Raw genomic sequence first — 22,523 nt, 5'->3', positions numbered from 1 at the left:
AAAAAAATATCACAGGGGGTTCTTGTAACTATTGCACTGTCTTTTATTTGCAGATATCCCCACAAATTTTGAATGCTTCTACCTATTTGGTAGATCTAGATCAAATAAAATGGGTGCATGTTTAAATAATGTTATAAACAACTTAGCTCTCAATTTAGTAGATAGCCATGAAGTTATCAAGTTCCAATAAAGAAGATTTATAAGCCTCCAAAAAGGCGATTCTGCTCCACAAAACCAAATTGGTTCCAAAAGGACATAACAATCGTTTTGCAGCAAGTTTCAATCGCAATCCATTTCTATAATCTTCGATACAGTGCATAAGTATATATTTTTAAGGAAAATATGACTAAAAAGTGCGTTAAAAGAAACAGAAAAACTTTGTATAAATCAAATTATCGTTTATTAACAAATATTTTGGTGTCAAATTATAAACAATTATCTATTTTATTTATTAACATTTATCTATTTAATCGTAAAATATAACATTTTTACAAAAATTCGTACACACAAACACATTTGAGAGTGTGAACGCATTATAACAAATTAAAAAGAATTATTTATAAACAATCAACTATACAGAACGGCTTTAAACAGAATAAAAACGTAATTGAATGCAACTCATGCATCACATTATTGAAATTTTCACATTTGTTAAAAAACTATTACATCTGTGGACTAGCTAGCCCCCCCACTACTATTGTGGATGCTCGCACATCGATTATCTGTTTTTGGAACACCTGTCGATTAAAACCGGTTCTATCTTTTCTGAAATCAGATCAAACTTGAGATAGCTTTATTCAAAACGCGGAATAGGTTTATGATTGAGCGAGCGATGCTAGCTAACACCGAGGAAGATTTTCAGTCTTCCTGAAATGACTCACTAAAACTATGCTTGATCGTAGACCTACAATATTAGAATTAAAATAATAATATTATAATTATTAATAAAATATGATGGAATCCTCCCCCTGAAACAGTAACAATTCTTTCAATAAGCGTGAATCGTTAATTTGAATTTTAAAAGGATAAGATACTGTAAAATTATACATTTTTATTTTTGTAAAATGTAATCTTTCTACATTAATTTCAAAATATTTTTCAATAATTTTATTAAATAAACTATGAAATTCTAAAACCTCTTCCGCTGTTACTGTAAGATTTTCACCATTTTCACCTCTTACTCTGCAAAAAAAAAAAAAAAAAAGATTTGAAAAAAAGATAGAAAACAAGTGAAAACAAACAATAGGGAATATTCATGAAATTTAAATTTGGTTCAAATATTTTTCTTCCGTAACTTTAATGACTGGACATTTCAACTAAACCATTATTTTAGTAATTAACATCTTTTTGATTACTTAAAGTTAATTAATAAAAGTACAAATTCAGTGAGGGCATTTAAAAATTTCTAAAACGGAAATTCAAATTTTTATACGTACGTGACATCATTTTTTGACATACTGTATGATATTAATTACTCACATTTTATATGGTATTTCATTAAATTATACTATTCTACGGCTTTTTATTAGAAAACTTAATAATAACGAGTGTGAATTCTTTGTTGTAAATTCATTTTTTTTAAATGTAAATTATACATTGTACTGTCACCAATTGACAGATCACGTACTTATACGTCATCAACAGAGAGCGCCAAAAAACTGCGTTTAAATATCTCAAAATTATAATGTATTTTAAATATTTTTTTACATTTAATTACCGCATTTTTAAACAGTATTTATATTTTTACTTTATTATAACGGTGTAAACAATGAATTAAAAAAATTAAAAAAATAGATGAATATTTCCTATTGTTTTTATTGTTTAAATACCATGTAAAGACAGTTTTGATTACGCAATCGTTTGTTTTTTTATGTCTAATAAGTAAATTGAGATAGCCACTATTACACACAAAGTAAGAAAAGTATCTTTCTTCTCATTTCCTCAGTGGATATAGTATGTGCTATAAAAAAAATAAAAAAAAAAATATATTGTATTACCTATTCCAAATTTTATTTGAAGAGTCTAAGGGAATTTCCAGATTTATTGCATTCTTTTCATCCTTGAATCTGTTAGTATACGAAATAGTCACAGGTTTTGAAACACGCAAATCAGTACAAAATATTGCTATCAACCATTTAAAATCGATCGTAGTTAAATGAGATTTACATATTTTACAATCAAATAATTTTTGTAGAAGTCCATGAACAATATTTGCTGAGTCCTGTGAACATCGCGCCATTAATGTTGGCAAATATGTGAATGCAGGATGAAGTTTAGGTGGTCTTTCTCTCGTTGCTAACAATATTCCTTCGTACAATATAGATGTTTTATCAGCGGATTTTGATTGAATTTCTACCTGTAATATTAATGAATGAAACATTATTTTTAACCGACTTCAAACAAAACAGGAGGAGGTTATCAATTCGCCTGTATTTTTTTTTTTTTAATGTTTGTTACCTCAGAACTTTTGACTGGGTGAACCGATTTTGATAATTCTTTATCTATTTGAAAGCTATTGCTTCCCGTGTGGTACCATTCCATTTTGGTCGAGTTCTGATAACGGTATCCATGAGTTCTGAACGATTTTTTTTATTTTGTGATTTTTAGTGAATACACTAGCTAATTTGTTACTAAAAAAAGAATCATCGAAATCGGTTGGCTTGATATTGAGTTATGCGTCCTCTTGTCATGCATACTTAATGCAAAATTTAAGACTTTTATGGTTTTCTCATGGATGCCGTTATCAGAACTACACCAAAATGAAATGGGACCACACGGGAAGCACCAACTTTCAAACAGATAAAGAATCATCAAAATCGGTTCACCCAGTCAAAAGTTCTGAGGTAACAAACATAAAAAAAAAAATATAGTGGAATTGATAACCTCCTCCGGTTTTGTTTGAAGTCGGTTAAAAAAGGTTCCGATTTTCTTTGAGTAATTTTAATATATATATATAAATATCATATTTACCTTTACATAATCGTTTTTATTACCTCCAATTTTCAGAGATTTAATCAAGGAAAATTGGACAAGGTACTCATAATCCTTCTTCTTTTCACTAACGTAATTTACAATTTGTTCTCGTAACCATTTTGAGCATCTTTTTAGATGTATGTCCGAATAATCTAATCTGTATAAAGGAGACACACTGTAAATATCCCACGATTTCTTTAAAAAAGCTGCAAAAAAAGTGGATTCTTAGAAAATTGTAAATTCGCGGCTCTTCATACCATGTATATGAAATATGCTTAGTATATTAAGTTTAGTCCCAAGTTTGTAACGCTTAAAAATATTGATGCTACGAAAAAAATTTTGGTTTACGTGTTCATAGAATCACCTAATTAGTCCATTTCCGCCTGTCTGTTGCCTGTCCGTCTGTCATCACGATTACTCAAAAACGAAAAGAAATATCAAGCTGAAATTTTTATAGCGTGCTAGGGTCGTAAAAAGTGAGGTCGAGTTCGTAAATGAGCAACGTAAGTCAATTGGGTCTTGGGTCCGTAGGACCCATCTTGTAAACCGTTAGAGATAGAACAAATGTTTAAATATAAAAAATGTTCCTTATAAAAAAATAAACAACTTTTGTTTGAAATATTTTCTTGTAAACATCACTGTTCACAACTCAGTCAAGTGTTCGTTTTCACTTGTTTAAAATTTATCTTTGCGTGTTTTAGAGTATCACAGTAAGTGGCTGGGTCAGATACACAAAAATTTATAACTAATATTTACTTCTTACTGGTACGATGAACCTACGCCTGTTTCATCTGGTACAAACTATTTCGATCACATGTTTCAGAGACATTTCGAAAAATATGACCAGTCAAACCGGTTGTCGAAATAGTTTGCACTAGGTTAAACTCAGTAAAGATTTTTTTTAATCAAAAATATTATAACTACTTACGTTCAAAGTCGTTTTCATTATCGCTACTTTCAGTGCTTTCAGGATCGTCAAGACTTTTTCGTGTGTACGAAGACCTTTTTATTCGAAATCCTTGTGAATTACCACTGGATTGACTCGATGTTTCAGATGTAGATCTAGTTGATTGAAACATTCTCGGATTATTTTTTAAAATTCGTCATATAATTTCTCATAATTAATTAATTAAAAAAAACACAAAACATATAATCAATTTAAAAGTTACTTAAAAATAAATATAAAAAACACATAAATATTTATGTTGACAAATTTAAAAATGACATTTTTAATATCAAACAACATTAAACAGACATGCGCACAAATTAATCCAATCATCGGTCAGTATTTTGTGTTGGAGGCAAATAAATATTTCCGTTTAAAATGGCCGAAAAAATAATCGTCATAACGCTGCCGACAGAAAAATCAATAAAAATAATAAAATGGAAAGTGAAAGAAGGCAATGCCATATCAATTGGAAGAGTTATATTACTTTATGATGTTGTTTCGGATAATAAAACTGATTTAAAGAAATTAAAAGCATCTCAAGCAGGTACAGTTCATCGAATTGTTGCACAGGAAGGAGATGTCGTGCATTCTGGGTATAATTGACTATTTTTATTAATAGAATGCGCTATTAATCATTATTTAAAAAGGTTTAATTAAATTTTTTATTATATTTTTCATATTTTAGTGGACCTTTATTTGAGTTAAAAGAATGTTCGCATCCAACTGTTATGAAAGATATGTGCGCAGAATGTGGGGCCGATTTACGAAAAGAAGATATGAGAACGTTGGTTGCATCGGTGCCGATGGTACATTCGGTACCTGAGCTTAAAGTCAGTGAGGAGGTAGGTGGAAATTTTGTCTGGGGCTAATGCAAACAACTGACACTTTATTTTAGTGTACAATGAATCAAACCCTTCGAAAGATAAAGCTAAGTTGAATAAAACATGAGAAAATGATATTGGTGCTCTAAAATGTTACTGCAATTTCATTCTGTTTTCCCATTTCAATTCCGATTAATTGGAGTCGTTAAGTTGAAGGAAAATGTCAAAATTCACAATCCAAAAACCCTATAAAATATTATCCAGTCAAATTACACTTTGAAGGTTACAAAAATTGCATACTACCAAATTTGCATCTAATTAGCGCCCTCGTGGGTAAACAGTGATTTTACAAGAAAATGTTTCAAACAAAAGTTGTTTATTTTTTTATAAGGAACATTTTTTACATTTAAACTTTTGTTATTTCTCTAACGGTTTACAAGATGGATCCTACGGACCCAAGAACCAATTGACCTATGTTGCTCATTTACGTACTCGACCTCACTTTTTATGTATTAAGCACACTATAAAAATTTCAGCTTGATATCTCTTTTCGTATTTGAGTAATCGTGGTGACAGACGGGCAGACGACAGATGACAGACAGACAAACATACGGAAATGGACTAATTAGGTGATTCTATGAACACCTAAACCAAATTTTTTTTTATAGCATCAATATTTTTAAGCGTTACAAACTTGGGACTAAACTTAATATACTATGTATATTTCATATACATGGTCTAATAAATATATTTTTGTTTTAACAGCAAGCACAAAAATTGGGTCAAGCGGATAACGAACGGTTACTTCGAGATCGTAAATTAGTACTTCTGGTGGATTTAGATCAAACATTAATACATACAACGAATGATAATATACCTGCAAATATTAAAGATGTCTATCATTTTCAATTGTACGGTCCAAAATCACCATGGTATCATACACGACTACGTCCAGGCACACATAATTTTTTAAAGAATATGTCGTCATTGTTCGAGTTGCACATATGTACATTTGGTGCACGAAATTATGCGCATATGATTGCAATGTTTTTAGATCAAGATGGCAAATATTTTTCACATCGAATTTTATCCAGAGATGAATGTTTTGATCCAACGAGTAAAACAGCAAATTTAAAGTAAGTAATATATATAACACGCCCTTTTCAGCCCAAAGGAAGGAGATTCCTGGGATAAAACCGTTTTTTCGACGTTTCTAAAACTTTTGCGTACCTTCACGGACTCTTTAAATTGAGCTACATGTTTGAACAGTTGTATGTAGGCTAACTTAGTGTCGAAAAAACCTTTTAAACAAAATTGTTAGTTTTTTATGAAGATTACCTTTCTAATAGGGTATTATCGTTGGTCAAAAATAAATCATGAAATTTGAAAAAAGTTAAAATTTATGTAAAAATATACTTAAAAATTCCGATTTCGAGTCATAAAAACACTTTTTTCTTTTAAATATTAAAATAAAAAATCGTAATTTTTAAACTGTATATCACGTGACCTAAAACGTGGGTAAGCCCTGCTGTGATGTCATATCGGTATGAGTCATAGACCATCAGTTAGATCAGTGTAGACAGTTGGGTATAATATATACATAGATAAATATTTATATTTATATTATAATCAGATGTCTATGAATATATCTGTCAAACTTATTTGTGTTATTTCATATAGTGATACCGATTTTTGACAGTTTAAAAAAGGTTCAAAATTTAATTTAAGTTTTTGGCAAGAAAGCGTGTGTATTTTTCCGAAATAAATTTTTGGTGCCTTTTTATTAGCAAAATCAACATTTTGAAGTACTTTTTCAAAAATAGTGGAATACCCTATTTAAAGTGTTATTCTATCTCATATCGTTTGGAATCTAGTTAAAGCAACTCAAAATTAAAAGAAAATTTTTATGTATGTTAGATAGTCTCAAAAAGTGACTAACGAATGTCCCCTCTCCCTATTTTATGACGTAATATCATATTTTTTTGCGACTTTTAAGGTTCTTTTTGTGTACCTCTACAACCCTCCAAACCATTAGAAAATTAGAAAAGATTAGAGTCCATTAGAAAAGACTAAAATCCTAATTTAATAAAAAGCATCCAATAATAAGAAGCTTGTAAATGAGGTGAAAATATGACCCTAACAATAGAGCTCTATTGCTGACAAGTTTTTTTAATTTTTCTGCTAGTATTTAACGAAATTTTTTATATAATTAGGGCATTATTTCCATGCGGAGACAATATGGTGTGCATCATAGACGATCGTGAGGATGTTTGGTCATACGCATCAAATTTAATTCACGTTAAACCATACCATTTTTTCCAACATACCGGTGATATAAATGCTCCACCAGGGCTAGACAAGCACGAGGCCGATAATCAAGATGGTATAGATTTATCAAAAATTACAGCTTCCAGTGAAACAGAAAATACAAAATCAGAAAAATCTGAAAATGAAAATTCAACAGAAAATGAAAAGTCAACAGAAAATGACAAGCCAGCAGAAAATGACAAGCCAGCAGAAAATGACAAGCCAAAAGAAAATGACGAGCCAGCGGATAATGAAAAAGATGGGAGCACAGAAACAAAAAGTTCAGAAAGTGAAGCTGAAAAAAAATCTGAAACTGAAGAAGTAAAAGTAACGAATGGTTCAGAAACTAAAGATGATGTAATTGAAATTAAAGATCCGGATAATTATCTACAATCATTAGAAAAAATTTTAGCAAAAATCCATAAAGCATTTTACGAAAGTTACGATCGTATGGAATCGGGTAATGTACCCGATCTTAAATCAGTAATACCAACTGTGCGTAGTAAAGTACTGTTAGGAACAAAATTAGTGTTTAGTGGACTTGTACAAACTCATATACGTTTAGAAAATTCAAAAGCGTACCTGGTAGCACGTAGTTTAGGAGCTGAAGTAACGCAAGATTTACAACCGGACACAACACATTTAGTTGCCGTACGATCTGGAACCGCTAAAGTAAATGCGGGACGTAGAAAAAAAGGTTTGTTCATTGTTACACCCGATTGGTTGTGGACATGCGCTGAATCTTGGGATAAAGCTGATGAAAAATTATACCCTTTAAGCAATAAACCGTCAAAAAACCGACATCCTCCTCCACATTGCAGCAGCCCGGAACATGTACCGAGCTACGAAGAAGGAGGAAAACCAGGAGTACGAAAGCGTACACCTAGTGGACGTTTTATGGATACAATAAATCCTCTAATGTCATTCTCTAGTGATGATATTGCTGACATGGATCGTGAGGTTGAAGACATTTTAGACGATGATGAAAGTGAAAGTGATGGCGAAAGCGATAAAAAACCAAAACAAATTGAAATTGATGCAATCACCGAAGAAAATACGCAAGAGAAAATATTACGCGACTTAAAAAAAGCTAGCGACACTGATAAAGAAAGTAGTACATCTGATGAATCACTTTCAGAGGAACATCCAAAAGGTTGGCGAAAACGGCCACGCAATTTTGACGATAGTGTGGTAGAAGAAGGTGATGAAAGTACTGTTGATGAATTTCCTAGTGCAAAATTTCGTCGGGGCGAGGAATTATCAAGTGATTTGGATATGGGCCAAGATTCAAACAGTGAGGGTAGTGTCGAACCGGCTGATGAAATTGATGATGGCGATTGGAATATGATGGGTGCAGCACTTGAACGGGAATTTTTGTCAAATAATTAAATGTTCAGTACAAATTTTATCGATTTTTTTTAGTGTTTTCGAAAATTGCACATTTAGAGACAAAGTGAACAAAGTTTACAAAAAAAAAACTATTTTTTTATGCATTAAAATTTTGATACTTGGACACTTTATTCTTCTAAAAAAAATCTTTGGAATTGTTGAAAATAGATAAATCTAGTTTTATAGATACGTTAAGTTCCAGTTATTGTACATTGTTAATAAGACCATTGTTGCCAGATGAATAGGACGCTTAAAAATGTGGATAAATTTTTGGACTTGCACGTTAATGTAATCAATTCTGGCAACTCTAAAAAACGCTTTATCGCTATTAGGCTCTGGTAAGCCGTTTTAAAATCGTCGGTCTAAACGAACCAAGAAAATACTTTTAGTTTAATAGCTAACAAATATTTTAATGATTTCCTCTAGTATTTATTTTGAAAATAGCTTAAGAGTTCTTTGTGAATATAAATTAGAGAATTCACGATGCACGTTTTGGCTGTCTTTTGAAAAAAATATTTTTTTTAAACATTGATTCAGATAGTTTTTGACAGTTAAAGGCAGATTAGTGGTGGTGATTAAGGTTAAAGTAATAGGGTATTCCACTATTTTTGAAAAAGTACTTCAAAATGTTGATATTGCTAATAAAAAGCCACCAAAAATTTATTTCGGAAAAATACACACGCTTTCTTGCCAAAAACTTAAATTAAATTTTAAACCTTTTTTAAACTGTCAAAAACGCGGGCATCCAATTTGATGACGTAATATGGGTTTCACTATACGAAATAACACAATAATTTTGACAGATATATTCATAGACATCTGATTATAATATAAATATAAATATTTATCTATGTATATATTATACCCAACTGTCTACACTGAACTAACTGATGGCCTATGACTCATACCGATATGACATCACAGCAGGGCTTACCCGCGTTTTAGGTCACGTGATATACAGTTTAAAAATTACGATTTTTTATTTTAATATTTAAAAGAAAAAAGTGCTTTTATGACTCGAAATCAGAATATTTAAGTATATTTTTACATAAATTTTAACTTTTTTAAAAATTTCGTGATTTATTTTTGACCAACGATAATACCCTATTGCCTTAAAATATAAAAGTTTGAATTCATACTCTCAGAGGACATCTTCACTATTTTAAAGTTTCTGTGGTAATTTTCTCGGATTGTCTAGACCAACATATACTGTAGAAAATGAAGCATTTAAGGTTACAATTCCAGGGAACAATATGATTTTTTATGGGATCGTACTCAAAATGTTCGTATGAGTGTGTAAAATAGTCATATTGATTAGAAAACGTGACATTCGCGCGCTTTGAAGTTTACCCAAACTAAATCTGCTGAAATATAATGAAATTTGGTCAAATATTTTTGTCTCGTGACAATTTTCACCTTGGGCGAACTTCTAAGCGCCTTGTCAAAGCTCACTTTCTAATCAATATAGATTCCATGAAAAACTCAGATCGTTCCATAGAATTGCAAAAACTTTTGATCTTTATCCATCTTCATTTCTTACAGTAGTATTTAAAATTCGATTAAATCAAAATTATAAAAAATAATCTTAGATAAAATTACATTCCAGTCCATTAAAAAAAACAAGAAAAAATTATGAAAACTTTTACATTTTGTAAAATTTGATTGAATTGATTTTAAAACTATGAGCGAAGAACTAAAATATTGTTATTTTATAAATTGATTTTTTGTCGTTATTTATTAAAATAATTTTATCATGTTTTTCTGATTAAGTTAATTGATATTAAAATTGTAATTTTTTTTCGAATTGTATTATATATTAAGCGTTGTACGCAGCTTTGAAATTCAGACAACTTAATTAGATCATTTCAAATGTTATGATTGTTTAAAATTCAAAAGATTAAACGTTTTGTTTGGATTTTAGAACCATTTCTAGGTCTTTGTATAGAATACAAAAGCTTGACTAAAGATTATATAGTGTGTCCCCGGATAGAGGTAACTATACTTGTAAATTTCCTTATTTTGCATTTTAAGAAAAAAAGCAAAATAAGAAAATTTACATGTATAGTTACCTCTATCCGGGGACACACTGTATATTATAGTACAATTATTAATAAAATAATAAAAAAATCATAGTAATACAAATAAAGAAAAAAGTGTTGCATCTTACAGTTGTTTATTTGGTTGTAAAAAATCGAGAGAGTGTAGCTCAAACCCCTTTTTTGGAGGGTTAAAAAAAACTGTAATGCGGTTGAGGAGGGTGTAAACATTATCTTAGAACATATAATTAAAGGGAAGAAAAGAGAATTTCTACTTAATTACTTCTGACTTACGAACTAGATTTGTGAATGATTGTATGTTCTATGATTATTTGTTTGTTAATACCATGAAGGTAGATATTTATACCCTCTTCAACCGTCATTACAGTGCTGTCTATGGTATCTTTTAGTTAATATTATTTTTTATATAAAGTTGACTGCAGGCAATTTAAATAAGAGGATTTCGTGAGTGCTTGAATGTACAAAAAAAATTGCACGATCTTAAAAATTGGCATATCTCGGTCAATTTTGAAGCTGAAAGTCAATTTTAAAGCTTAAAAGTCGATTAAAATACGAAAATGTGTATAATTACTTCAGCTACAACTTTTATTTGAGTTTTATGGTCCTTAGTCGATTTTTCGATATGAAGTTGTTACAACCAAATAAACAACTGTGCCAAATATCAAAGATACAACATTTTTTCCGTCATAGACATTTAATTTTATATTGGTGAAAATTAAAGCTCGTACAACGTTTCGCTTAAAACAGCAAGACTTTAGAATGCATGCGTTATATTCTAAGTACGTGTAGACAAATAAATTAAAAAAAAAATCAACGTGTTTCTAATTTTACTATTTTATTTATTATTTATTCTTATAAAATCACTTGTTAGTTCCTTTTAATCAAGTTTTTTTTACAGCCAATTCATAAATGTTCTTTAGCTTTAAATGACGTTTTTTTTTACTAACATAATTAAGTATTAAAGTATTTAATGGACTCGTCCAGCATGTTTTAAGGACACGTGCACGCCTGTAAAATTTTGCACCGATTGTTTGTCAGTAAGTTTAAGGTCAAACAAAAGTTTAATTTTTATGCAAGAAAAAATGTCTATATTGTAAATTTGTTAATGTTAAATTTTGCTGGACAAATCCATTAATCACAAATAATGTATTTAAATTCGTTTTTTCCTTGTTACTTAATCTTACAAATTTAATTAATGTTACGTAATTTAAATAATAAGAATTTTACAAAAATACTTGAGAACATTTTTAATAAAAGAGGGGGCCATTGATGAATTTAATATTCAATAATATCAACGCGTTTATTTACCCTGCAAGTCGAAGTATCCTTAGTACGTAGTGGCTTTATCTGAAATCTTTAATAAATATTTTTTTGGGTTTATCCAATTTTCACAACCAATTTTATCTATTTTAGAAATTTTTTGGTATTTATTTCAATAAGAAATGAGACTTATTTTTTAATGAAACAAATTAAAAAATTTCTTTATTTACAAAACTATGGAGGATTTATAGTGAGATCGGGAAAAGTTAGACGATTTCTAGAATCTGTTTATGGCAAACTTAAATTCATCACTGGTTCTTAGAGCCCTTGAATAATTATAAAATAAAAAATTGTGATTTGTTCTTATGTAAAAGTTCAAAATATTTTATTTTTCATTTATAAATAAATATACAATAATTGTAAATACTTATTCATAAAAATAGTATACATTTCAAATTATAAAATTCAGTTCTTTCAGCATTGTTTAAAGCTGTGTACAGAAAAACATACTTAGTAACGATTAATAAAAAACACAAAGATTTCATTCATACATTGTTTTTTTTTGAGTTCTTATCATAATAGTCGAAAAGTCAGTGTTTTTTCACATTTTGGAAATCCATTTTTATAAAGGATAGAAATTTGTGAGACATCCATAATTTGTTGAGATTCAGAGAAGGGAAGAAGTGGATTATCCATAAGAGTGTCCAGATAGGCACATTTCTACAGACGCGAGATTACAAAGGGGCGCACGTATGAAAGTTTTTAAACAAGCATGAAATTAACTGTGTAAGTATACGAAAAATTACAGTCCGTTGATATTGACATTTGTACAATTATTCAAAGATCGGATCATATTTGCCTGTGTTATCAAAAAAATCGAATTTTTTAACTTTATGACGTCATCAGAATCCAAAAAATTTAATTTTGCTCTATCACATTCAAATTTTATCCAATTTTGATCAACCAAGTATGTAATCCTACTAAATTTGGGTCATACTTTTCAAATTTGTGATCAAAATTAATCTAGCTATAATAGGTTTTAAGAATTTGGAGTCCTGGTCCCGGAATTAAGCATATAGGTGATAGCTAGCGAAAAACTGATATCACAGCTGAAAAGACTGACCCAAAATTAGTGGGTTTCAAAAAAAATTCCAATAAAATCGGAACAAATTTGGCTGAGTAATCAAAAAAATCGAATTTTTTAACTTTATGACGTCATCAAAATCCAAAAAATTTAATTTTGCTCTATCACATCCAAATTTTATCCAATTTTGATAAACCAAGTATGTAATCCTACTAAATTTGGGTCATACTTTTCAAATTTGTGATCAAAATTAACCTAGCTCTAATAAGATTCCAGAATGTGGAACCCTGGTCCCGGAATTAAGTACATAAGTGATAACTAGCGAAAAACTGACATCACAGCTGAAAAGACTGACCCAAAATTAGTGGGTTTAAACAAAATTTCAAATTGATTGGATCAAATTTGATTCAATCTATTAAATCTGTGTTACCAAAAAAATCGAATTTTTCAACTTTATGACTTGATGTAAATTAATTAGCGCCTTTCACATACTTAATTCTTTACTAACTTTTTGTTTTACTCCATAACTTTTAAGGGTGGAAATACTCAGCGAAGCGGGCGGATAACTGCTAGCAATATATAAATTTGGTACTGATATTTTGGTCTATACATTTTATTTAAACGATATTTATAAAACACAAACAAAATATTTAACTACAAAGAAAAAAAACTAAAGTATAAAATATTAAACAGCGTATGGTTGATCATCATTTTCAAAATTATGATATTTAATGTAAGTTTCACGATGCGTAAAATCTTTTTTATCTTCTTGCCATCCTCTCTCTGGTGCCTTATCGTATTTAAAACCATCTGGTGATTCTCCATACATTTGATTCACTTCAGCAATATCATCTCTATATTTACCCACAACTACCTTTTTACCAGTTATTGGATCTGTTATATCACCCAACGGATGAACGATATCCAAAACGGTATGGGTAATTAACCGTGTCATTTTCTTTGGTAATTCTTTAATTAATGCAACATCACCAGTTTTACATTTTTTTTCTGGATCGTGAGCGTAAATGTATTCATCTTTTCGAAAATACTGAAATAATTAGGTTATGTTAATAAATGTTATGAAAACTGGATGGATTATAATTTACCATTAATAAATTTTTATCTAACTCTAATCGTTTTACTCGAAATTTCGATGCATTTTGTTTTATACATGGAACACATTGTCCTAATACCAAAAATGATCTGCTTGTTGCCATTTCTGTATTTATTCTTAGAAACTTTAACCTAAGTTTTTATCTGTCAAAGTCACAGACTTTAAAATATAGACAGATAACAAAATAGCATAGATAAATGAATAGGACTATTATAAAGAACTATTAGAAGAAAGAAGTATAACAAAATCTTTGAAAAACAGCTTGCACTCATCAGAGTGCACGTATTATTCCAATGGAATCCCCTCTCACAATTCTCAAATTTGTATGGCTAGTAAAATTGCCCCTGATATATCAAGCCCCCTCAATATAAACAGCGATTTAGTCAGCGCTGCCAAATTCAGATACACGATATACAAGTGACGGGCGTATTCGCTCCGAGCGTGAATTTCGTTTCCATGACAACGATACACTACTTTAATTATAGAATTAATGGATGCATATATAATTGTGTGGATTGCATTGAAAACTTACATTTAAAATTTAATATTCTTGTTTCACAAATTTAAATAAATAATTACGATAATTAACATTTGAAAAATAATATTTGTACAATTTGATTTCTTATTTTCACAATTTTTAATGCATTAAGTTTAATTAATTAGTGTTTTTCAATCATTTTAATTTGACAGTTTCTATATCATTAACATGTAAATAATTGCAAATTAGTCATAACAGCCCACTTTATCTCCAAAATTTTTCACTTAAAGCGCTGGCATCGATTTTATTATCCCCACCATGACTACGCACACAACGAATATGAGTCCACTCAAAATCCAGAGTTTTCTCTCCTCTTTTCTAGTCTTCTTGATCTCTATATAATAGACTAACGAATCCGTCTTTATTTATGTGAAATTTGTCAGGAGTCTATATTTTTGTTAGTCTGTGGTCAACGTCAGCTTGAGTTTTCCTGGCCTTCAAAATGGCTAATTTCCCGCCAATTTTCTTATGAAAATTAACTTTTCATGATTAAATGTATATATATTATTTTATTAAGTTATATTTTGTGTTTTAATTTTAGTCAGAAAGGATCTGATCCTTTTTGATTTTCCCATAGTTATGTCCGAATTAAAACAAACCAAAATTGATACCTTGTTTCGAATGACAAAAAGTGATAAACGTATAATGCATCGTAAATTAATGTTGAAACGTACAAAAAATAATACGATAACGGATACAATTGATTTAACAAAAGAGGATTATATCAAATTATCACCATCGAAAAAATCAAAGCTCAATCAAGAATCTTCAAAAAGTGCGGTGAATGGTAGTGTTTCAAACTCCAAAAAAGTGTCTAGTGAAAATGTAGACAATAATTTGAATGCAATTCTAATAAAAACTGAAGTAAATGAAAATTTAAATGGAAATATTGAATTGTCCCCTTCGTTAAAACCAAAACATAACCAGGACTCTACTAGCCCCGACATAGAAAGTGATCAAGTTAATGGGAACGTTAAATTATCGGGAAAATCGAATAATTTGTACACGATTCAGTTTAATACTGAAACAAATGGAAATAATGAATTATCTTCATCGGAAAAATCTAAACTCAATCAAGACTTCGATGAAACTAAAATAAAGTTACCTGAAGTAAATAAAAATGTTAGATCAAAAAAATTGAAGGAAGATAATTTGAAAACGACTCAAAATGGTAATCAGAAATTATTGCGTTCGAAAAAATCTAAATTGAAAAAACAAGTGAATAGTGTGGTTAAAAACGAAATTAAAACTGAACAGGTTTATATGAAATATGATATAACAGAGATTTTATCTTCGGAGTCAGATAATGATAATGATTTTTCACCTAGTTTAAAGTCCAAAACTTCATTGAACGAAGAACTTCCAAAATCTAAACGTTCAACGAGGTTAGAAAATCGAAAGCAGAAAAATCTTGGTTCGAGTAAAAAATCTTCAAAAAAAGGAGAAAATTCTGCTCAAATTGAAGAATATTCAAAATCTACAAATTCAGCATCCTCAGAAGGTAGAAAACAATTAAATACACCGCTGAGTGAAAAATCTTTAAAACAAAAAAGTTTCTTTGCTCCGCTGGGTAAGGAGCCTTCAAAACCAAACAGTTTTTTCAACAGTCGAGAAAATAGTTCTTTCATTGAAAAAAGGAAACGAGAAAATCCTGCTCTGTATGGAGAGTGTTCAAAAGCTACAACTCCATCAGATTTAGAAAAGTCGAATGTTAAAACAAGTAAATTAGAAAATATTTCGTCGAATATCAAATCAAATGTTGAAACTAGTAAAGTAGAAAATATTTCGTCAAGTATCGAATCTCCCAGTTCAGAAAAAACGAGTGTTGAAATTAGTAAAGTAGAAAACATTCCGTTGAATATCGAATTAGAAAAATTGTGTGTAAAAACTAGTAAAGTAGAAAATATTTCGTCATCAAAATTGGGTACTTTGGAAGTTAAAAAATTCAATGAAGCCGAAAAACAAGAAAGATTTCTATTAAACCCAGAATGTTCAAATTCTAGAAGTTCGATAAGAAAGGAGGAAAATATTTCTACATCTGAAAATTCTACAAGCACGTTAAGTACAGAATGTAATACGAATTATAAACCTTTTATATCTGTTCGTAGAGATATTTTCAAAAACATTTCCACCCGAAATGAAACTGTTATTAACGATAATGAAAATACACTAAATAACATCAATTTCGAAAATTTTACGTTAATTCCCGAATCTTCAACAAATTCAATTAGTGTAGAAAGCAGGAAAAGATTAGAAAATACTTCAGAAAAATCGTTAAGCGTAACAAATAGAAAAGATAGCGAATCAGAAAATTATTTAAACTTTGAAAACAACAAACAAGGAAATGTTCCATCAACCTCAGAATCCCCGAAATCTACAAATTCCACTTCGATAGAAGAAAGAAATGGGGTAGTTACTTCGGTAAGAAAGGAGGTAAATACCACGCCAAGAAAAGGCGTATATACTTCACCAAGAAAAGGGATATATACCTCACCAAGGAAGGGAGTATATACTTCACCAAGGAGAGGGGTAAATACTTCGCCAAGGAAAGGGTTAAATACCTCGCCAAGGAAAGGGCTAAATACTTCACCATCAAAATCGGAAAATGGCGATGATGAAAACGTTAATTATGATAGTTTTATGCGCCATTTTCATTATATGCTCAGTTATATTTTCAATCATAAAGAATTAAAATTATTATTGAATGAAAATCAAAAGAAAACATTGGAAAATTTAAAAACTTTCTCTTTAAAAGAACGAAAAATCTGTATACGATTATATTATCGTAAATTCATGTGGTATCGTATGGAAAATTTACGAAACGATACAAAATTATCGATTGATTTAGATCCAACAGAAATGTCGACATTAATACAAAAATTAAGTTCAAATAATTTCCTTGATACAAATACTTCGAATGTAAATCTTGAAAATTTATTAGAGTTACTAAGCGCACCCGAATTAAAAGATATTATGAAATTATATAAAATAAAATCGGAGAGTAAAAAACGAGAAGGAGTTATTCAACGAATTATAAAAAATACAAAAAATCAAAAATTAATGTTCGGTAATCCTGAGGAAAAGTTAAAAAAAGATATATGTAAGGTATTGGGTGTTTGTGTAAAATTAACCGATTCATTTATTGGATGTATGCATAGAGTTCATTTGTTGTTTGGAATTACGGAAAATAAGACGCCACAAGAGATGCATCGTTTTCTGTTTGAATTTTTACGAAAACCGATTGAAAATCGTATAACATTTCAAATTGACTGTCCGAAATTGTTTGAAAATGAAGAAGAATTTTCTGATTATGAAGAAAACCGTTTACAATATGAACAACTTTTAAGTGCAATAGAAAATAAGGATAATAATACAGCAATGATAATTATTTTAAGGGCTTTCCTCAAGTATGAATCATGTATTCGTAATGATATATTTTCCAGGTACAGTAGACGTTATTAGTAGATTTTCGGACATTTTCTTAAAACAAAAAGTTAGGGATGAGTCATATACAAGTCGAAAACATTTGTTTTTCTATGCCTAAATAAATTAACTTATAAATAATAATATAATTAAGTCAATTGTTTGTTTTCACTTGTTTTAAATTGTATTTCCGTAAAATTTAATTTTGTATCTTTATTACAGAAAAATAAAAGAAAAACCATCATTCTTGAGAAAATTTTCATCTAGTAATTGTATAGTTCGTATTTTATCTGAAGGCATTCCTATATTAAAACAAGAAATAAAAAAACCATCAAGTTCATCTGAGGGCAATAATAAGATGGCAGATGAATTATTACTAGAAGCACTTTTACAACAAAATTTTCATACTAGCGAATTAAAAAATATGCATGCTCTTCAAATTTTGGATGCTTTATTAGCACAAGATCTTTTTCGCACACACAAAAAAACTGAATGGTTAAAAGAAAAATTGATGATATTGAAAAATTTAGATATAAATAAGGTAAGTCAATTCCTAAATTTATTGGTTTTTGTTGAGAGCTTTAATCTCTTCTTTCTAACTATCTGATTATACAGGGTGTTTTTTTTAAGTTGATATATGCTTGAAACTCTAAAAATAAGTTTTATGGATAAAAATCCTTAAAGCAAAAAATGTAACGTAATATTATGTGTATAGGCGTACATTTTACACAGGCATTAAACTTGAGTAAGGTTTTCAGGCTCAATAAAAAGCTCACTCTATTGCATAACTGGTAATAGATAGATGAACACCTTAAATAATTTTTTTATACAATTTTGATAAACCAAGTATGTAATTATACTAAATTTGGGCCATACTTTTCAAATTTTTGTGCTTCCTAGGTCATGCCCTAGTTACGGACCTGGTTGTATTTCTTCCTAAAACTTACGGTTTTCAAAAAAATGATTAAAATAAAAAAGTTTTTTTTATGAGGATTAACTTTCTAATTTAAAGTGTCATTGTATCTCTTATGTTTTAGGATCTAAATTTACTATTAAAGCAACCCAGAGAATTAGGTCCAATCTGATGTCAGAACATGATGTTCCCCATCAAACTCTGTAACTTTTGTTACATTATTTTTTTATTGGCTAACTACAAAACGAACTATTAGTCTTAATAGGTTAAAATAGTCCACCCTGTTTACCCCTATTCCCCAACCGAAGGAGTGGCTAAGAACATATTGCTAAGAATATAAAAATAATTGAATGTGAGTTTTGATTAAAATTATTATTTTTTTCAGGCTGTCCACGAATTTATGGACATTGCTAAAATAGACGAACATAAAAATAACAAACTCACTCAAATATATTTTAACGATGAAATACAATCATTTTTAAAATCGAAAAAAGTAAGCGATGAACACAAAGACGAGTTACAGAAATTAAAATTACAATTGCCATGCGATCGATTTCCGTCTATAACAGTTTGGGCTGTTGAAGTACCAAATAATATATCTGGACGGAAAAAAATGTATAAATCCAAAGATGATAATGGTCAAAGTTACAGTAGCGTTGAAGAAGTTGCCATAAATTATTATAAGAAATATTTAGACTACGAAGATGGTATCCATTGTGAGGGCTCTCTATTATCAACGTTATTTGAACTGCTGTTTTGGGATATAATTTACGAGTATTATGTGCCAAATACGTTTATTTCACCGATACAAAGTCGACCTTTGGATATGTTTTCAAGATGGTTTTATACTAATCGTAAAGATGTTATTGATGTTCGATTGAGTGAGATAGAAAATTGGGACGAGAAAGAATTTGAAATGCAGCTCCAAAGAATGTTGGATAAAATATTAAATTATATGACACCATCTACGCTTGCCGATGTGCAATTGTTAATGACGTTCGTGAAATCTATTAATCGGGAAGTTTTGGTGAAAATGTTACGAAAATTAATTGAAGAACATGGTACTTATCGAGCTGGATTTCCTGATATAATTTTATGGAATACTCGTACGAAAAAGGTATTTATAATTTTTGATTAATCTTTAACGCACTCTTCGGGCGTAGGCAGTTTCAATAATTAGCGCCTGTACGCATGTGCCTACTTTAACTTAACCTTTGATGGTATCCAAATCCAAATGTGTGTTAATATCTTCCACGCATTCTAATTTGTTACGCTATATAATTCATTTTTTTACAGTGTAAATTTGCCGAAGTAAAGGGTCAGCATGATAAATTGAGACCTAAGCAAATATTATGGTTACGATTTTTATTATCCATTGGAGCTGATGCGGAATTATGTCATGTTCATAGTAAGTTACAGAATATAAATTTGCTAAATGTAAATAGTGAAACTTTTTTAATTTCGAAGATTTAAATATGTTAGATCACACCTTAAAAATACCACTGCATGAATAATTTACAAGGATAAAGCCGGCTTATTATTCGTTTTGAAGATGGCTTTTTGGAAATGAATCTTCTGATTTTATGACTGCAGAAAATATAAATAAGATAATTTCGCGCGTGCTTGAATGAGCAAAAAAAATGCACGATCTTTCCATATCTCGGTCAATTTTGAGGCTAAAACGTCGAATAAAAATCGAAAATGTGCACTTGACTTGCAACTTTTATTTTTTATTTGTTGCATAGAGTTTTTGTAAAAAATCGTCAAATTAATGAAGTTTCAATTTTGTCGTATAAATAAAACTTTTTCTACTTAATATTTTGATATCTTTTGCAGCTACAGGATACAGCAAAATTGCGCAGTAAGAATGTTTTTGTTCAAGGATAGTACAAAAAAAAAGTTTTAAATAATTTGAAGAGTTTTTTTTAATGTAAATTTTATAGGTTTATCTTTTTTTTACAATTATGTGATATATTTTCTTGCTCATATTGCGATTTTATAATGGGACACTTTAATGTCTAATAGTGTCGTTTTAAGTTACCATAATATGTGAAAATTTCCAGTGCCGTAACTAAATTGGGTCGAAAATAGTCTAGCTCTAGTTTTAAGATATTTATTTCCTTTTAATAGTTTTATGACTTTTATTAACTTTATTTGAATAGTATCAATTAGTAGAGTTTCGAAAATGAGTTCTCTAGATTGAAACGTTATCTATCTATAAAAGGTTAGTTAGAAAGATAACGTATTTCATAAAACCAGAGTGCCTTTTCATGTTTAGCGGTGCTGTTTTTATCCAGACTCATAAAATGTGGTTACGGCACCGAATAATTTTATAAATTTAGTTTTAAATTGTGTCATATAGTCATTATTGGACTTCATGAATACTGTTACTTGGATCAATGAACACTGTTATTTTTAATTATAATAAGGACTGTCTTGTTAAGAAAAAATGAAGATTAAAAAGTAAAAATAATCTATTATAAAAAATGGACCTAACCATATTAGTTTCTAAGTACTTACTGGCTGCGTTTTAAAGAACTGAGCGCTTAAGATACATAAGGGTGCCGTGTGTATAGATCAACTCAGTAAACTAAGAGCTCAGTTCTACCAATCGCAGCCAAAATAACAATTAAGAAATATAGACTGATAAGATTGTTATATTTTTTCATAGTTTTATAAAATTTTATAACTTAAATAAAATTATTTTTCGGATTGACTTAATTCTGTTTGAATATATTAATCTTTTCACCCTGACTTCCTTGACCATTAAAACAATGGACTTAATTTTTTATATTCAATAAATTTACGAAAATAGAGTTTATTTGACTTTTGGGCGTTTAGTTTCGAAGTTATATGGCCTAAAATCCTATTTGAGAACGAAATCTAGGACAGATTTCATACGATATTTCGAAAAGTATTCGCCCAATAAACAAATAAACCCGATTTTTGTGTTTTTTCGGTCAAATTTACCTTATAAACTAAAGCGTCTAGTTCATAGACAACTAATTATAATATAAATATTTATTATCTATGGTCTGGTTTCAGAGTAATCGCTTAAAATCGTTTTTGAGAGTGAAATGTAAAACCGAATTCAGACGATATCTTGAAAAATGTTAAGCCAGCCCCCAAATAACTCAAATTTTTGTTGTTTTATGTCTAAATTATTTTGAAGCAAAGGAAGTATAATAGTTTAAACTGGTCTCATTAGAAAAGATATAAGACTTACTCCCAGCTGAAATAAAATCTAATATAATCAACTTCAAAAGGATCATTTATTTCGTTTGGAGATTTGCTGAAACGTAGAAATTTTCGATAAGTGCAACACGAAATTTATAGATGGAAACCCAAATTTTAAATGAACATCAGCAATCATTTTGGATCATTTTTGACATCTATTAAGTTGAATTGATGAGTTTTTTCGAAATTATAATGAAATCAATCAATTAACATTATTTAAACCATTTTATTTACTTTCTTTGGAAATTCGTTGGGAAAATTAGGTTTTCATTTTCAATAAAAGTTCTATATTCAACTCATAGATGTCCGCAGCTATTCTACACGAATGGCAACAATTATGATGGGTCCGTTCGTTGGTACATTCGGAAGAACACGACATGTTCATCAGTCAAAAGATCGATTTGTTTGTAGTGTTGCAGTAAATGTGTTGAAAAAAGTGATGTTTTGATTTGAAAAAA

General features: G+C 29.6%; 4 protein-coding genes across 4 annotated transcripts; 2 read left to right on the top strand and 2 right to left on the bottom strand.

Annotated features, from left to right (window-relative positions):
• Positions 1-451: 451 nt before the first annotated feature.
• On the bottom strand, positions 452-4,106 carry LOC123298271 (centromere protein L-like). Its single transcript, XM_044880232.1, has 4 exons — positions 3,902-4,106; positions 2,971-3,179; positions 1,998-2,356; positions 452-1,182 (listed from the first exon to the last, which is right to left on the bottom strand). Exons 1-4 carry the CDS (start codon positions 4,050-4,052, stop codon positions 942-944), a joined length of 960 nt encoding a protein of 319 aa, XP_044736167.1. The 5' UTR covers positions 4,053-4,106; the 3' UTR covers positions 452-941.
• A 191-nt stretch (positions 4,107-4,297) lies between these two features.
• On the top strand, positions 4,298-9,084 carry LOC123297484 (RNA polymerase II subunit A C-terminal domain phosphatase). The gene is made up of 4 exons (XM_044879156.1): positions 4,298-4,515; positions 4,608-4,764; positions 5,509-5,879; positions 6,957-9,084. The coding sequence occupies exons 1-4, from the start codon at positions 4,298-4,300 to the stop codon at positions 8,437-8,439; spliced, it is 2,229 nt and encodes a 742-aa protein (XP_044735091.1). The 3' UTR covers positions 8,440-9,084.
• Positions 9,085-13,304: 4,220 nt separating this feature from the next.
• Positions 13,305-14,090, bottom strand: LOC123298395 (28S ribosomal protein S17, mitochondrial). Its single transcript, XM_044880385.1, has 2 exons — positions 13,947-14,090; positions 13,305-13,888 (listed from the first exon to the last, which is right to left on the bottom strand). Exons 1-2 carry the CDS (start codon positions 14,055-14,057, stop codon positions 13,526-13,528), a joined length of 474 nt encoding a protein of 157 aa, XP_044736320.1. The 5' UTR covers positions 14,058-14,090; the 3' UTR covers positions 13,305-13,525.
• A 1,662-nt stretch (positions 14,091-15,752) lies between these two features.
• LOC123297418 (fanconi-associated nuclease 1-like) lies at positions 15,753-21,473 on the top strand. Its single transcript, XM_044879068.1, has 5 exons — positions 15,753-17,935; positions 18,138-18,456; positions 19,214-19,945; positions 20,125-20,236; positions 20,665-21,473. Exons 1-5 carry the CDS (start codon positions 15,756-15,758, stop codon positions 20,691-20,693), a joined length of 3,372 nt encoding a protein of 1,123 aa, XP_044735003.1. The 5' UTR covers positions 15,753-15,755; the 3' UTR covers positions 20,694-21,473.
• Positions 21,474-22,523: the final 1,050 nt, after the last annotated feature.

This window comes from Chrysoperla carnea, chromosome 4 (genome assembly GCF_905475395.1).
Source record: "Chrysoperla carnea chromosome 4, inChrCarn1.1, whole genome shotgun sequence".
In the NCBI taxonomy this organism is placed as follows: Eukaryota; Metazoa; Arthropoda; class Insecta; order Neuroptera; family Chrysopidae; genus Chrysoperla; species Chrysoperla carnea.
This window is presented reverse-complemented; position numbering and strand designations above follow the sequence as displayed.

Excerpts from the sequence above, each read along its gene's own strand:
- LOC123298395 (XM_044880385.1), bottom strand. The coding sequence starts at position 14,057 with ATGGCAACAAGCAGATCATTTTTGGTATTAGGACAATGTGTTCCATGT. Across the intron at positions 13,889-13,946 it reads TAGATAAAAATTTATTAATG|TATTTTCGAAAAGATGAATA; the intron begins GTAAATTATAAT and ends TAATTATTTCAG.
- LOC123298271 (XM_044880232.1), bottom strand. The coding sequence starts at position 4,052 with ATGTTTCAATCAACTAGATCTACATCTGAAACATCGAGTCAATCCAGT. Across the intron at positions 2,357-2,970 it reads ATAAAAACGATTATGTAAAG|GTAGAAATTCAATCAAAATC; the intron begins GTAAATATGATA and ends TTAATATTACAG. Across the intron at positions 1,183-1,997 it reads TCAAATAAAATTTGGAATAG|AGTAAGAGGTGAAAATGGTG; the intron begins GTAATACAATAT and ends TTTTTTTTGCAG.
- LOC123297418 (XM_044879068.1), top strand. The coding sequence starts at position 15,756 with ATGAAATATGATATAACAGAGATTTTATCTTCGGAGTCAGATAATGAT. Across the intron at positions 18,457-19,213 it reads AAAATTTAGATATAAATAAG|GCTGTCCACGAATTTATGGA; the intron begins GTAAGTCAATTC and ends TATTTTTTTCAG. Across the intron at positions 20,237-20,664 it reads GGAATTATGTCATGTTCATA|CTACAGGATACAGCAAAATT; the intron begins GTAAGTTACAGA and ends TATCTTTTGCAG.
- LOC123297484 (XM_044879156.1), top strand. The coding sequence starts at position 4,298 with ATGGCCGAAAAAATAATCGTCATAACGCTGCCGACAGAAAAATCAATA. Across the intron at positions 4,516-4,607 it reads GGAGATGTCGTGCATTCTGG|TGGACCTTTATTTGAGTTAA; the intron begins GTATAATTGACT and ends TTCATATTTTAG. Across the intron at positions 4,765-5,508 it reads AGCTTAAAGTCAGTGAGGAG|CAAGCACAAAAATTGGGTCA; the intron begins GTAGGTGGAAAT and ends TTGTTTTAACAG.